Source organism: Procambarus clarkii, chromosome 35, assembly GCF_040958095.1.
Source record: "Procambarus clarkii isolate CNS0578487 chromosome 35, FALCON_Pclarkii_2.0, whole genome shotgun sequence".
Taxonomy (NCBI): domain Eukaryota; kingdom Metazoa; phylum Arthropoda; class Malacostraca; order Decapoda; family Cambaridae; genus Procambarus; species Procambarus clarkii.
The window spans coordinates 28453215-28467873 of record NC_091184.1 but is presented as its reverse complement, the minus strand read 5'-3'; the positions used below and the strand labels follow the sequence as shown (position 1 = coordinate 28467873).

The window sequence follows — 14659 nt, the reverse complement described above, 5'->3', positions numbered from 1 at the left end:
GAGGATCAACAGAACTGTTGTGGTTCGGTTTGGCGGCTTAGGCTTTATAAGCGTCTGTTTTGGAATGTTGATCACCACATTAATCATTATGATCATTAATCATTATGATCATTAATCATTATGATCATTAATCATTATGATCATTAATCATTATGATCATTAATCATTATGATCATTAATCATTATGATCATTAATCATTATGATCATTAATCATTATGATCATTAATCATTGTGATCATTAATCATTGTGATCATTAATCATTGTGATCATTAATCATTATGATCATTAATCATTATGATCATTAATCATTATGATGCGTGGTGAAGGAAAGTCTGATTACCCTTATTTCAGTTTGAAGTGCAGGAGGCAACGTTGTCACTGAAGTCTGGCTGTTTTAGCTGTGTGAAGCTGTTTTAGCTGTGTGAAGCTGTTTTGGCTGTTTTAGCTGTGTTAAGCTGTTTTGGCTGTTTTAGCTGTGTGAAGCTGTTTTAGCTGTGTGAAGCTGTTTTAGCTGTGTGAAGCTGTTTTGGCTGTGTGAAGCTGTTTTAGCTGTGTGAAGCTGTTTTGGCTGCGTGAAGCTGTTTTATTTGTGTGAGGCTGTTTTAGCTGTGTGAAGCTGTTTTAGCTGTGTGAAGCTGTTTTAGCTGTGTGAAGCTGTTTTAGCTGTGTGAAGCTGTTTCAGCTGTGTGAAGCTGTTTTAGCTGTGTGAAGCTGTTTTAGCTGTGTGAAGCTGTTTTAGCTGTGTGAAGCTGTTTTAGCTGTGTGAGGCTGTTTTAGCTGTGTGAAGCTGTTTTAGCTGTGTGAAGCTGTTTTAGCTGTGTGAGGCTGTTTTAGCTGTGTGAAGCTGTTTTAGCTGTGTGAAGCTGTTTTGGCTGTTTTAGCTGTGTGAAGCTGTTTTAGCTGTGTGAAGCTGTTTTGGCTGTGTGAAGCTGTTTTGGCTGTGTGAAGCTGTTTTGGCTGTATGAGGCTGTTTTAGCTGTGTGAAGCTGTTTTAGCTGTGTGAGGCTGTTTTGGCTGTGTGAAGCTGTTTTGGCTGTGTGAAGCTGTTTTATCTGTGTGAAGCTGTTTTAGCTGTGTGAGGCTGTTTTGGCTGTGTGAAGCTGTTTTAGCTGTGCGAAGCAGTTTTGGCTGTTTTAGCAGTGTGAAGCTGTTTTAGCTGTGTGAAGCTGTTTTGGCTGTTTTAGCTGTGTGAGACTGTTTTAGCTGTGCGAAGCAGTTTTAGCTGTGTGAGGCTGTTTTGGCTGTGTGAAGCTGTTTTAGCTGTGTGAAGCTGTTTTAGCTGTGTGAAGCTGTTTTAGCTGTGTGAAGCTGTTTTGGCTGTTTTAGCTGTGTGAGGCTGTTTTAGCTGTGCGGAGCAGTTTTAGCTGTGTGAGGATGTTTTGGCTGTGTGAGGCTGTTTTAGCTGTGTGAGGCTGTTTTAGCTGTGTGAGGCTGTTTTAGCTGTGCGGAGCAGTTTTAGCTGTGTGAGGCTGTTTTGGCTGTGTGAGGCTGTTTTGGCTGTGTGAAGCTGTTTTGGCTGTGTGAGGCAGTTTTTGCTGTGTGAGGCAGTTTTTGCTGTGTGAGGCAGTTTTAGCTGTGTGAGGCTGTTTTAGCTGTGTGAGGCTGTTTTGGCTGTGTGAGGCAGTTTTGGCTGCGTGAAGCTGTTTTGGCTGTGTGAGGCAGTTTTAGCTGTGTGAAGCTGTTTTGGCTGTGTGAGGCAGTTTTGGCTGTGTGAAGCTGTTTTGGTTGTGTGAAGCTATTTTAGCTGTATGAAGCTATTTTAACTGTGTGAGGCTATTTTAGCTGTGTGAAGCTATTTTAGCTGTGTACGACAACTGTGTGGGTATTCTGTGTCTGTATTCCCCCCGTGTAAAGCTAAATTAGCCTCCCCACAAAAGCTGCCTTGGCTAATTTCTTAAGATGTAGTGCCAGATGAAGGAGGGAGGGAGGAGTGCCAGGGGAAGATGGAAGACAAGAGTGCCAGGCAGACAAACTGGTAGCAAGCTGCAGGTACAGCCTATGGCAGAGGATAGGAGGCACTATAGAGGCAGGCAAGCACGGATGGGAGGGGGATGGGGGATGGGTGGTGGGAGGGGGGAGGGATGGGGGATGGGGGAGGGAGGGGGGGAGGGATGGAGGATGGGGGAGGGAAGGGGGGGTGGTGGGAGAGGCGCCAGCCAGAAGACAGTCACCAGTAGTCAGTGTGCTGGTTACAGCCAAGGAGGACGGAGCGGACTGCGTCTCGTGTTGCATCATGTGTAGTGCAGGAGCCAGCAGCAGCCTGCCTCAGCCTGTGTTACCCTCTCACACCACAACCTCACCTCCCGCCCCGCACACCCCTACAGACATGTGACTACTTCCTCACGCCGCACGCAGCAGCCCTCTCCTCGTATTCAAGTCAAGCGCGTGCTAGCGACTCACAACGCACCGAGACCACCTGAGGTCATCTTCGGGGACAACCGGGGCCCCTGCCCGGACACACGGGGTCACCTCCCGTGTAAGGTCACGCCCTCGTCACCAAGCTCCTCGCCTCACGGGTCACCAGCCGCGTCACACACAAGTTTGGTGCAGTGGAAAAAAAGAGGTCAACCGAAGGGCGTGAGAAGCAGACAGTTTTCACTTGACCTCGTGTGACCTCACCCAGAGGCATCTTTGACCCACTTAGCGCCTCCAATACCCTAATTCTCCTCAAGTGTCAAGCCCATGTGACCTGCCACCGTATGACCCCGTGACCTCCATGAAGACGACACCGCAGGGGGGAGCGAGGGGGGGAGTGAGAGAGGTGTGAGGGGAGGAGTGAGAGAGAGAGGGCAGGACACAGGGAAGGAGAGATCTCACACTACAAGACGCTCCACCACACCCCCAGGCCTCTCCTTCAAGGCACCAGCACGTGGACCCTTCTCCTGCTGGCGCCCCCCAAGCTACACCTCCGTCCCTCATAAGTGCCGCAGAATTTAGCGGAGTGCCAAATTGTACCGTATAGAGGATACCCCCAGAGTGCCAGCACCTTAGAGTGTCTCTCGCGGCGAGTGTGTCGTGCTCTCCTGGCGTTGGTCACCTTCGGCTTTATTTTAGCGTGCAAGTGTGGGAGAGTGACAGGCAGCCCTCACGCTGGCAGCGCCAGGCGCACTGTGTGCTCATAAAGCATAATATTGTGTGTGTGTATAGTGAGGACTCGACAACACCCCCACAAACCAGTCCTGACCAAGGTCCCAGGCGTAACACTTGGCTTACTGCGTCCCCTCGACGCCCGTGTGAGTGTGAGACCCGGCATACAGTTACGTGTTTTAAAAGTCCCATTACTACACCCCCCACCAGTTATGTCCAGTCAACCCCACCTGTAGCCAGGCAGAAAATATTACCCTGCTACCACCAGCTGCCCGGCGGGGCTCGGGGCAGCTCGGGTAATACGAGTGTGTGTGCGTTAAACGACAACAAAAAAAGTGGAGTGATTCATCACTAGTACGTCATTGATCCCGGGTGATACGATTATTTGTCAACTGACTCTCGAACGATGAAGTGGTGCAGATGTTATGAAGGCGGTGGTGGAGTGCGTCGGTGGTGGAGTGTGTTGGTGGTGGTTGTGGTAGTGTTGGTGGTGGTGGTAGAGGGCACGCCCGTCGCTAAGCCTCGGGGCAAGGCTGGCGGCAGCAAGGAGGAGGAGGACCTCTCTGGGGACGACACACTCAAACTCAAGCCCAGACACGAGTGGAAGCGTCGCCACCGCAAGTCCTCAGGTGAGTCCGTCTGGCCGTCTGGGTGAGTACATGAGTGGGTTAGTTGCTGCTGCTGCTGTTGGTTGCTCTTGTTGAATTGCGGTACGTGGCGAGGTACGTGGCGAGGTACGTGGCGAGGTACGTGGCGAGGTACGTGGCGAGGTACGTGGCGAGGTACGTGGCGAGGTACGTGGCGAGGTACGTGGCGAGGTACGTGGCGAGGTGTTGCATGCAAGCTCTTGCTGCCAGCCGCCTTTCCCTCAACACCTCTTCTTGCGGAGCTTGCAACTGCAGGCTGCTGATGCGACCAGCCTGTGAGTGTGTTCTCGCCTGCAGGATCGAGCTCTAGCTCTTCGACCCTGACTTTCCAGCTGTTGGTTATCTAATGCAATGACTCCTGACCTATTTCCCTATCATACCTGCTTTGAAAGTTATGAATGGAGTTAGCCTCTACAACCTGCCCCTTTAGGTCATTCTATTTACTCACTATCCTCACGCTAAAAGATAACTTTCTAACATCTCTGTGACACATCTGAGTCTCAAGCTTCCATCCGTGGCCCCTTGTTCTGTTGTTATTGTAAACATTTCCTCTGTTTCCACCTTGTCAATCCCTCTTAAGTATTTTATACGCATAATATGCAAAATAAAAAAAATGTGTGTGTTTACCTGTTATTATCTGGAGAAGGCGCTGTAACTCTTGGGCCCCGCCTCTCAGCTGTCAGTGATCATGTTGAACGACGTTCGCCCCCACCTGTATGTTCACATAACTCAGAGCTGTGAGTGAGGTTAGCCAGACTTACTAAAGCTCGTTCCGTTCCTACCTACCAAACACCTTGACCGCTGTGCCTGTGCCCCGTCGGTATCTTTCACGTCGTTGCTAGGTCTTCTCTGGTGGTGCTTTAATAGTCAAAATACTTCATTGCACTCATATTTATTGGAATCCAATAAATCGCCGATAAGAGTGTTTACTACTTGTGCCTGCAGGATCAGGCTCTTAGCTCTTGGACCCCGGCTTTTTAACCATCAGTTGTCAAATGTACTGTACTGAATCCAGACCTATTTTTCTCTAATCATATCTACTGCAGGTATTCCCCCCCCCCCCGCACTAGGGGACACAGGTGGAAGCTGAGTACCCAGATGAGTCCAGAGACATTAGAAAGACCATTTTTAGTGTTATCTTGAGGTTATCTTGAGATGATTTCGGGGCTTAGCGTCCTCGCGGCCCGTTCCTCAACCAGGCCTTCTTTTTGTTACACACACCCCAGGAAGCAGCCCGTAGCAGCTGTCTAACTCCCAGGTACCTATTTACTGCTAGGTAACAGGGGCATCAGGGTGAAAGAAAGATTTTGCCCATTTGTCTCCTGTGTGAGGCAGAGGGAGAGAGGAGTGCCATGGTGTGTGAGGAAGAGAGAGAGAGGAGTGCCATGGTGTGTGAGGAAGAGAGAGAGAGGAGTGCCATGGGGTGTGAGGAAGAGAGAGAGAGGAGTGCCATGGGGTGTGAGGAAGAGAGAGAGAGGAGTGCCATGGTGTGTGAGGCAGAGAGAGAGGAGTGCCATGGGGTGTGAGGCAGAGAGAGAGGAGTGTCATGGTGTGTGAGGCAGAGAGAGAGGAGTGCCATGGGGTGTGAGGCAGAGAGAGAGAGGAGTGCCATGCGATGTGAGGCAGAGAGAGAGGAGTGCCATGGTGTGTGAGGCAGAGAGAGAGGAGTGCCATGGGGTGTGAGGCAGAGAGAGGAGTGCCATGGTGTGTGAGGCAGAGAGAAGTGCCATGGGGTGTGAGGCAGAGAGAGAGAGGAGTGCCATGGTGTGTGAGGCAGAAAGAGGGGAGTGCCATGGTGTGTGAGGCAGAGAGGAGTGCCATGGTGTGTGAGGCAGAGAGAGAGGAGTGCCATGGGGTGTGAGGCAGAGAGAGGAGTGCCATGGTGTGTGAGGCAGAGAGAGAGGAGTGCCATGGGGTGTGAGGCAGAGAGAGAGGAGTGCCATGGTGTGTGAGGCAGAGAGAGAGGAGTGCCATGGGGTGTGAGGCAGAGAGAGAGGAGTGCCATGGGGTGTGAGGCAGAGAGAGAGTAGTGCCATGGGGTGTGAGGCAGAGAGGAGTGCCATGGTGTGTGAGGAAGAGAGAGGAGTGCCATGGTGTGTGAGGAAGAGAGAGAGGAGTGCCATGGAACGTGGCACTGACACTCAGCTTCGCACTGTTGGTGGCACTGTTGGTGGCACTGGTGGTGGCACTGTTGGTGGCACTAATGATGGCACTGTTGGTGGCACTAGTGGTGGCACTGGTGGTGGCACTGTTGGTGGCACTGTTGGTGGCACTAGTGGTGGCACTGGTGGTGGCACTGTTGGTGGCACTAATGATGGCACTGTTGGTGGCACTAGTGGTGGCAATGTTGGTGGCACTGGTGGTGGCACTGGTGGTGGCACTGGCGGTGGCACTGTTGGTGGCACTGTTGGTGGCACTGGTGGTGGCACTGTTGGTGGCACTAGTGGTGGCACTGTTGGTGGCACTGTTGGTGGCACTGTTGGTGGCACTGTTGGTGGCACTGTTGGTGGCACTGGTGGTGGCACTGGTGGTGGCACTAGTGGTGGCACTGTTGGTGGCACTGATGGTGGCACTGGTGGTGGCACTAGTGGTGGCACTGTTGGTGGCACTGTTGGTGGCACTAGTGGTGGCACTGGTGGTGGCACTCTTGGTGGCACTAGTGGTGGCACTGGTGGTGGCACTGTTGGTGGCACTGGTGGTGGCACTGTTGGTGGCACTGGTGGTGTCACTGTTGGTGGCACTGTTGGTGACACTGGTGGTGGCACTGTTGGTGGCACTAGTGGTGGCACTGGTGGTGGCACTGTTGGTGGAAGCTGTAATGGTGCCGGAGCCGGTCGGCCGAGCGGACAGCACGCTGGACTTGTGATCCTGTGGTCTTGGGTTCGATCCCAGGCGCCGGCGAGAAACTATGGGCAGAGTTTCTTTCACCCTATGCCCCTGTTACCTAGCAGTAAAATAGGTACCTGGGAGTTAGTCAGCTGTCACGGGCTGCTTCCTGGGGGTGGAGGCCTGGTCGAGGACCGGGCCGCGGGGACACTAAGCCCCGAAATCATCTCAAGATAACCTCAAGATAGCCTCCACGGGGGATCGAACCCGGAACCTCAGGACTACGAATCCGAAGCGCTGTCCACCCAGCTGTCAGGCGCCAGGGAAGTTAATAAATGGAATGCATTAGAAAGTGATATGTTGAAGGCTGACCCCCATACGTACACCAATATCTGAGAGGCGGGACCAAAGAGCCGAAGCTCAACCCTCGCAAGCACAATTAGGTGAGTCCACACACATACACATCCCCAGGATGTAGCCCGTAGCAGTTGTCTAACTCCTAGGTTGCTATTTATCGCTAGGTGAACAGAGGCGTCATGCGAAAGAAACTGCCCATTTGTCTCTGCCTCGGCTGGGAATCGAACCCGGGCCCTTGAGGTGCAACGACTCCCGAACGCTGTCCACTTGACTGCCAGGAACTTGTTTGTTAGGTGGGAGAGAGAGAGAGAGAGAGAGAGAGAGAGAGAGAGAGAGAGAGAGAGAGAGAGAGAGAGAGAGAGAGAGAGAGAGAGAGAGAGAGAGAGAGAGAGAGAGAGAGAGATTTACATTCTCTTGATGAATTCTCTAGGTGTACTCTGGGGGGGGGTGTAGAGGCGCCAACACCATGCCTGGCCCCCCCCCCCCCTTCGTCTGTCAACACTCACACCTAAATGGATAGATGGACGCATGGATGGCTGTTGTGTAGGTAGGTCGAGAGTTGGGATGAAGGGATAGGTGGCGTCCCTGATTGGCTGGTGTGTGTGTCCTGTCCCCTTCCCCCTAACTCTTGTTAAGTTGGTGGCTATGAGTTCTTTCTCTCTCTCTGTCTGTCTGTCTGTCTGTCTCTCTCTCTCTCTCTCTCTCTCTCTCTCTCTCTCTCTCTCTCTCTCTCTCTCTCTCTCTCTCTCTCTCTCTCTCTCTCTCTCTCTCTCTCTCTCTCTCTCTCTCTCTCTGTGCACCAAGTGTGTCTCAGATAAGTCAGGTGGTGTGTGTGTGTGTGTGTGTGTGTGTGTGTGTGTGTGTGTGTGTGTGTGTGGGAGGCTGTAGTCTCAGAGATCTGGAGACTCTGAGATAAGAGGCAGTTGAAGGAGATAACGAGTGTGCTATCTCTGCCGCCCAGTGCTCTCACCACGCTGTGCCCCGCACGCTGCCCCTTACTCCAACACACACACACACACACACACACACACACACACACACACACACACACACACACACACACACACACACACACGGGAGGCGGGACCAGGCGGGACCAAAGAGCCAGAGCTCAACCCCCGCAAGCACAACTAGGGGAGTACAACTAGGTGAATACACACACACACACACACAGACACACACACACACACACACACACACACACACACACACACACACACACACACACACACACACACACACACACACACACACACACACACACACACGCAAAACATCACTAGTCAACTTTAGTTAAGAAACAACAGTTTGTTCGATCGTAAAAACCAGCGTTCGGAAAGTTGGTGAAAAGATTTTGGAACACTGCATTTTCGGAGTTTGGCAACTGACCAGACTCTCTATTGCAACATCTTATTGATACATCAATATTTGAGTCAAATGAAAGGGAATGTGTATTTAACACCGGACCCACCAGGTTGTGATGGATATGTGGGCCTGCGGGCCACTCCAAGCAACAGACTTTTCGGCGATGAGTCACAATAACGTGGCTAAAGTATGTTGACCAGACCACACACTAGAAGGTGAAGGAACGTCGACGTTTCGGTCCGTCCTGGATCATTCTCAAGTCGACCCAATCGACTTGAGAATGGTCCAGGACGGACCGAAACGTCGTCGTCCTTTCACCTTCTAGTGTATCAAGCCCGGCCCGGAGGCCCGCTAGATACCTGCTTGATGGGGTTCTGGGAGTTCTTCTACTCCCCCAAGCCCGGCCCGAGGCTTGTGGAGTGATAAGTTGGTCCAAGAGCCAAGTATCTTCATACGAACTATTTTAACCTTGTCTACAGCTCTCTCCAAGAGCGAGAGCCTATATTAGAGGTCCACTGGTGGCCGGCTGGTGTTGGGGGCAGATAAGATCCTCGCGCACAGTAGTCTGAGTTCTTTGGTTATCGTGTTTTCCATTGTACAAAAACCTCCAACTGCTATTTTTAACAAATTAATGGATAAAGGTGGTTTGAGAAGAATGATTTAACGATAAGGTCGGGATAAGGCGGATTTGGAAGGATGTGGGGGAGGGGGGGGGACAGAAGAAAGTGTGGATATATATATTAGGGGTGGGTGTCGAAGTATAAGGGGTGGATATCGGAGTATAAGGGGGTAGACCTAGGGTATAAGGGCTAAACTCTACAGCACTGAGCTGTATTTCTTAACGACAGTCTAAGTAGTTGAGACAACTTAAATGAGCCATAAATTACTATTAATAATTTTTTAGACTCGCTGATGTTGGGCCTGTAACGCTAGGCCTAATCATCCAGCCTACAGAGGCCAGCAGTACTCGAACCGGGAGCAGAAATAATTTACAGTGGCGACGGTCGGCTGCTTATCATTGAACATTGTCGCAGTCTATAAGCCAGAGCCAAGCTTCTTTTTTATTAAAACCTTTTTTGTCCAAGGGTCTGACGTATGGAGTCCATGATAGATTGTGAGAGGAGGTTGGGCCTAGAATGTTAATTTAGCTGTAGGGGCGGGGGGGGGGGGGTGTCAGTGAAGGATATCAAGCTATGTAGAGGGCAGTGAAGGATAGCAAGCTATGTGGGGAGGCACTGAAGGATAGCAAGCCAGTTGTTCCTAGGGTTAGAGAAGTGTGTGATTCCGCTAAGATATGTTTTGACACAAAGGAAAAGTTTTGACCCAAAAGAAAGATCAGTTTTGACCCAAAGGAAAAGTTTTGACCTAAAGGAAAGACCAGTTTTGACCCAAAGGAAAAGTTTTGACCCAAAAGAAAGATCAGTTTTGACCCAAAGGAAAAGTTTTGACCTAAAGGAAAGACCAGTTTTGACCCAAAGGAAAAGTTTTGACCCAAAAGAAAGATCAGTTTTGACCCAAAGGAAAAGTTTTGACCCAAAGGAAAGAGAATCGAAGGGAAAGAAAGGGAGGTTCAGACCTTTCCCCCTGAGAAACTGACCCAAAGACCCAACGCTCCCATATTGGGGCAAAGTTTGGGGAGAGAAGTCTAAATTTCTCAAAATTTTCAAATGACTGATCCATCAAGAGAGAGAAGTTGATAAAGTTTCCGCTGGGAATTACCGGATCAGCCAGGCTGTGATGGTCATGCTGGCGTCGGGAGACAAGCTGCCTCACAGGGCTAGGCTGCAAGAGGGGGAGATATCAAGGGGAAAGCGCCAAGCCATTACGACTATATAGCACTTAGAAGGGGGTCAGGATAAGGATTTGGGATGGGACGGGGGAAAGGAATGGTGCCCAACCACTTGTGGACGGTCGGGGATTGAACGCCGACCTGCATGAAGCAAGACCGTCGCTCTACCGTCCAGCCCAAGTGGTTGGGACTGCAAGAGTAGAACTCTTGAAACATTCAACAGGTAATTATCAGGGTCTAAAGGACCATATCAGAGGGAGGTGTAGGCCTATGCATTTGGTGGGGCTCGAACTATCGTCACTGCTGAGTAATTGTTGTTTGACTCCTTTATAAATATAAAGTTGTTATCGTGCAATCTGAGATATCTGTAAGTAGTCCAGATTATGTGATTAATTAGTTGTAACGATAAGGTATTTTTATTTTATCTCAACTCAATACAAAACACTATATGGCGAATTGTTTCTCTTAAAGCGACGTTGGGTTGTGTCGGGTCTGGTCGGGTCGGGTCGGGTCTGATCTGGTCGGGTCGGGTCTGGTCTGGTCTGGTCGGGTCGGGTCGGGTCGGGTTGTGTCGGGTCTGGTCGGGTCGGGTTGTGTCGGGTCTGGTCTGGTCTGGTCGGGTTGTGTCGGGTCGAGTCTGGTCTGGTCTGGTCAGGTCAGGTCTGGTCGGGTCAGGTCTGGTCTGGTCGGGTCAGGTCTGGTCTGGTCGGGTCAGGTCTGGTCTGGTTGGGTCGGGTCGGGTGAGAGTTACATCAAAGAGTAGCGGTGACATAGAAGGGAAGGGAACTATCAGGAGAAAGCACCAAGGTGACTTTCCTGAAATCTTAAACATAGGGCCGTTAAGCACTTCCTTAAGCACTTCCTTAAGCACTTCCTTAAGCACTTCCTTAAGCACTTCCTTAAGCACTTCCTTAAGCGTTAGTCTATCTTCGTTAGACATTTACCACTTTAATCATCCCTGCTTAATACTCTAATTTGACCAGGTTACCTTGAGATGATTTCGGGGCTTAGCTTCCCCGCGGCCCGGTCCTCAACCAGGCCTTCCTACCAGGACGGAAGGTACAGAAACAAAGAAGTTTACTAATTACTATAAACAGCTAAACATAGCTTTATGACACATCCCGCCAAACACACACCGAAACTACGACGTTGGTACAACGTTCGAACAAATTTTAACACCTAACCAGTTATAACAACCACTATAGTAGGTTGTAACAACGTTCTAATACGTCATAAACACGTTAAGCCAAGATGTAACAACTTTATTACAAGTTGTAACAAGCGGAAAATAGAGACAGTTACGGTTTGTGTTTCCAGGGTATAGAAACTAATTTCAAACTGGGAAAGGATATGACAGGGAGAATGTTTTCAGATCACAATTAATCAAATTTTGCATAGAAATTGATTTGGATGGATCGTGGGGGTTAGAATTTCAATCTCAAGGCGAACAAGAATTCATGAAATGACTCGCGGGACAGGTGTCGACCTCACTGATCATTTACATGACACAGGGACACAGGACACTCAAGGATACTGGGATACTTCACCAGTAAAGACTCCAAAGGAAATTTATACATATATCTATGTCTAGTCTAATACACAACCTCCCCACACACTCCTTTCTTTATGGTCACAAGGAGGCAAGACAGTGGTAAATACTCTCTCCTAGAGTACCGTCTCGGACTGAACACAATGGTCCAGCTTCTTAAAAGAAAGAGCCACTCATATGCTTGGTCACACACACACACACACACACACACACACACACACACACACACACACATGGGGGCCTCGTAGCCTGGTGGATAGCGCGCAGGATTCGTAATTCTGTGGCGCGGGTTCGATTCCCTCACGAGGCAGAAACAAATGGGCAAAGTTTCTTTCACCCTGAATGCCTCTGTTACCTAGCAGTAAATAGGTACCAGGGAGTTAGTCAGCTGTCACGGGCAGCTTCCTGGGGTGTGTGTTGTGGGGAAAAAAAGTAGTTAGTAAACAGTTGATTGGCAGTTGAGAGACGGGCCGAAAGAGCAAAGCTCAACCCCCGCAAACTAAACAAGGTGAATACACACACACACACACACACACACACACACACACACACACACACACACACACACACACACACACACACACACACACACACACACACACACACACACACACACACACACACACGAGTCCTAAACCAACCCCCAATCATATCTTAGGTTAACCCTCTCCTCCTCCTCCTAATCCTAATCCTCCTATTCCTCCTCCTGATGCGGTACTTATCTTCAACCTCCTTAAGCAAAACAAGGACACTGGACGAAGCCTTATACTTGTATCCTGGCTTCACAAGCACCCTCTGCCCCCCCCCCCTACACCTCACAAGCTAACACATTTAGAACTTGTTGACAATTCTACACAAAGGTCTGTAATAGTTTCTCAAGACGGCAGAGGTGGTGTTCAGGTGTCGTAAGGTCGCTGGAGCGCACCCTTGAAGAGGCCAGTGACTTGAGATTAAGCCCTAAGAGCCAAATATGCAATTCGCAGTGTGGTGTTGCCACACCCAGGTGGTGATGGTGGAGGGTCGGGGACATACGCTGCTACCACACCCGATGTCCTCAGTTGCTTTATGGGAGAGGAACTCACTATTTTCACTCATCCGTGTGTGTGTGTGTGAGTACTCTGGCTTGGGTACTCGCGGACACGCCCTTGTACGTGGAGAGGAAGCCTGCCTGGTGGTGATAGCGGTTATCTTCCCACCCCTGGTCACCCACCAAGGGGAGTTATCGGTGTGAGGGGTGAGGGTGAGTTTACTGAGAGGGGGAAGGGAGAATTGTGATGTATTCTTCTGTATGAGTTTACCACCGTTTTCTGTCGGGCGATGTTGTGATGGTTGCTAACTTCATTGAGGTTTCTTTGATGTTTTCTCGTAGATTATCTGTGTCTCCAGCTTCCACCCGTGTCCTCTGGTCCTGCCTCATCTGTGTCTCCAGCTTCCACCCGTGTCCTCTGGTCCTGCCTCATCTGTGTCTCCAGCTTCCACCCGTGTCCTCTGGTCCTGCCTCATCTGTGTCTCCAGCTTCCACCCGTGTCCTCTGGTCCTGCTCTCATCTGTGTCCCCAGCTTCCACCCGTGTCCTCTGGTCCTGCCTCATCTGTGTCTCCAGCTTCCACCCGTGTCCTCTGGTCCTGCCTCATCTGTGTCTCCAGCTTCCACCCGTGTCCTCTGGTCCTGCCTCATCTGTGTCTCCAGCTTCCACCCGTGTCCTCTGGTCCTGCTCTCATCTGTGTCCCCAGCTTCCACCCGTGTCCTCTGGTCCTGCTCTCATCTGTGTCTCCAGCTTCCACCCGTGTCCTCTGGTCCTGCCTCATCTGTGTGCCCAGCTTCCACCCGTGTCCTCTGGTCCTGCCTCATCTGTGTCTCCAGCTTCCACCCGTGTCCTCTGGTCCTGCCTCATCTGTGTCTCCAGCTTCCACCCGTGTCCTCTGGTCCTGCCTCATCTGTGTCACCAGCTTCCACCCGTGTCCTCTGGTCCTGCCTCATCTGTGTCACCAGCTTCCACCCGTGTCCTCTGGTCCTGCCTCATCTGTGTCTCCAGCTTCCACCCGTGTCCTCTGGTCCTGCCTCATCTGTGTCTCCAGCTTCCACCCGTGTCCTCTGGTCCTGCCTCATCTGTGTCTCCAGCTTCCACCCGTGTCCTCTGGTCCTGCCTCATCTGTGTCTCCAGCTTCCACCCGTGTCCTCTGGTCCTGCCTCATCTGTGTCTCCAGCTTCCACCTGTGTCCTCTGGTCCTGCCTCATCTGTGTCTCCAGCTTCCACCCGTGTCCTCTGGTCCTGCTCTCATCTGTGTCCCCAGCTTCCACCCGTGTCCTCTGGTCCTGCCTCATCTGTGTCTCCAGCTTCCACCCGTGTCCTCTGGTCCTGCCTCATCTGTGTCTCCAGCTTCCACCCGTGTCCTCTGGTGCTACTTGAGTACCTCAGTGTCCCTATCTTGTCAATGACAGGTTGTAGTGTCATCTTCAAGTAGTTGACAGGCTTGTGTTCTTGTGGACAGAAGATAATTCTGTTGTCTTCTGAAGCTTTGATCTTTGCCGCAGGTATTCGGTTCATTCTTCTCGACGGTGATTGAATACAAGAACACCCACTTGGTGTAGTGATGTCCGGTCCTCCCAGAGCTGAAGTCCTTAAGACTTTCAGTCAAAGTGACTTACTGATTCTTTATGTCATCGGCGCGTAAGATCTTGGTGTACCTCAGTCAGAGAGACCTCCTTACCATCAGGTTACCTTGAGATGATTCCGGGGCTCAGCGTCCCCGCGGTCCGGGCGTCGACCAGGCCTCCTGGTTGCTGGACTGGTCAACCAGGCTGTTGGAGGCGGCTGCTCGCGGCCTGACGTTTGAGTCACAGCCTGGTTGATCAGGTATCCTTTGGAGGTGCTTGTCAAGTTCTCTCTTGAACACTGTGAGGGGTCGGCCAGTTATGCCCCTTATGTGTAGTGGAAGCGTGTTGAACAGTCTCAGGCCTCTGATGTTGATAGTTCTCTCTTGAACACTGTGAGGGGTCGGCCAGTTATGCCCCTTATGTGTAGTGGAAGCGTGTTG

The 14659-nt window shown here is 51.0% G+C and overlaps 1 protein-coding gene across 1 annotated transcript in view; it reads left to right on the top strand.

Moving 5' to 3' along the window:
- The first annotated feature begins 2167 nt into the window (after positions 1-2167).
- sog (short gastrulation) overlaps positions 2168-14659 on the top strand; it is a 277663-nt gene continuing 265171 nt past the window's right edge. The window contains exon 1 of the mRNA XM_069336216.1: positions 2168-3718. Within this exon, the coding sequence (XP_069192317.1) occupies positions 3496-3718 (223 nt within the window). The 5' untranslated portion in view covers positions 2168-3495. The remainder of the gene's footprint in view (positions 3719-14659) is intronic.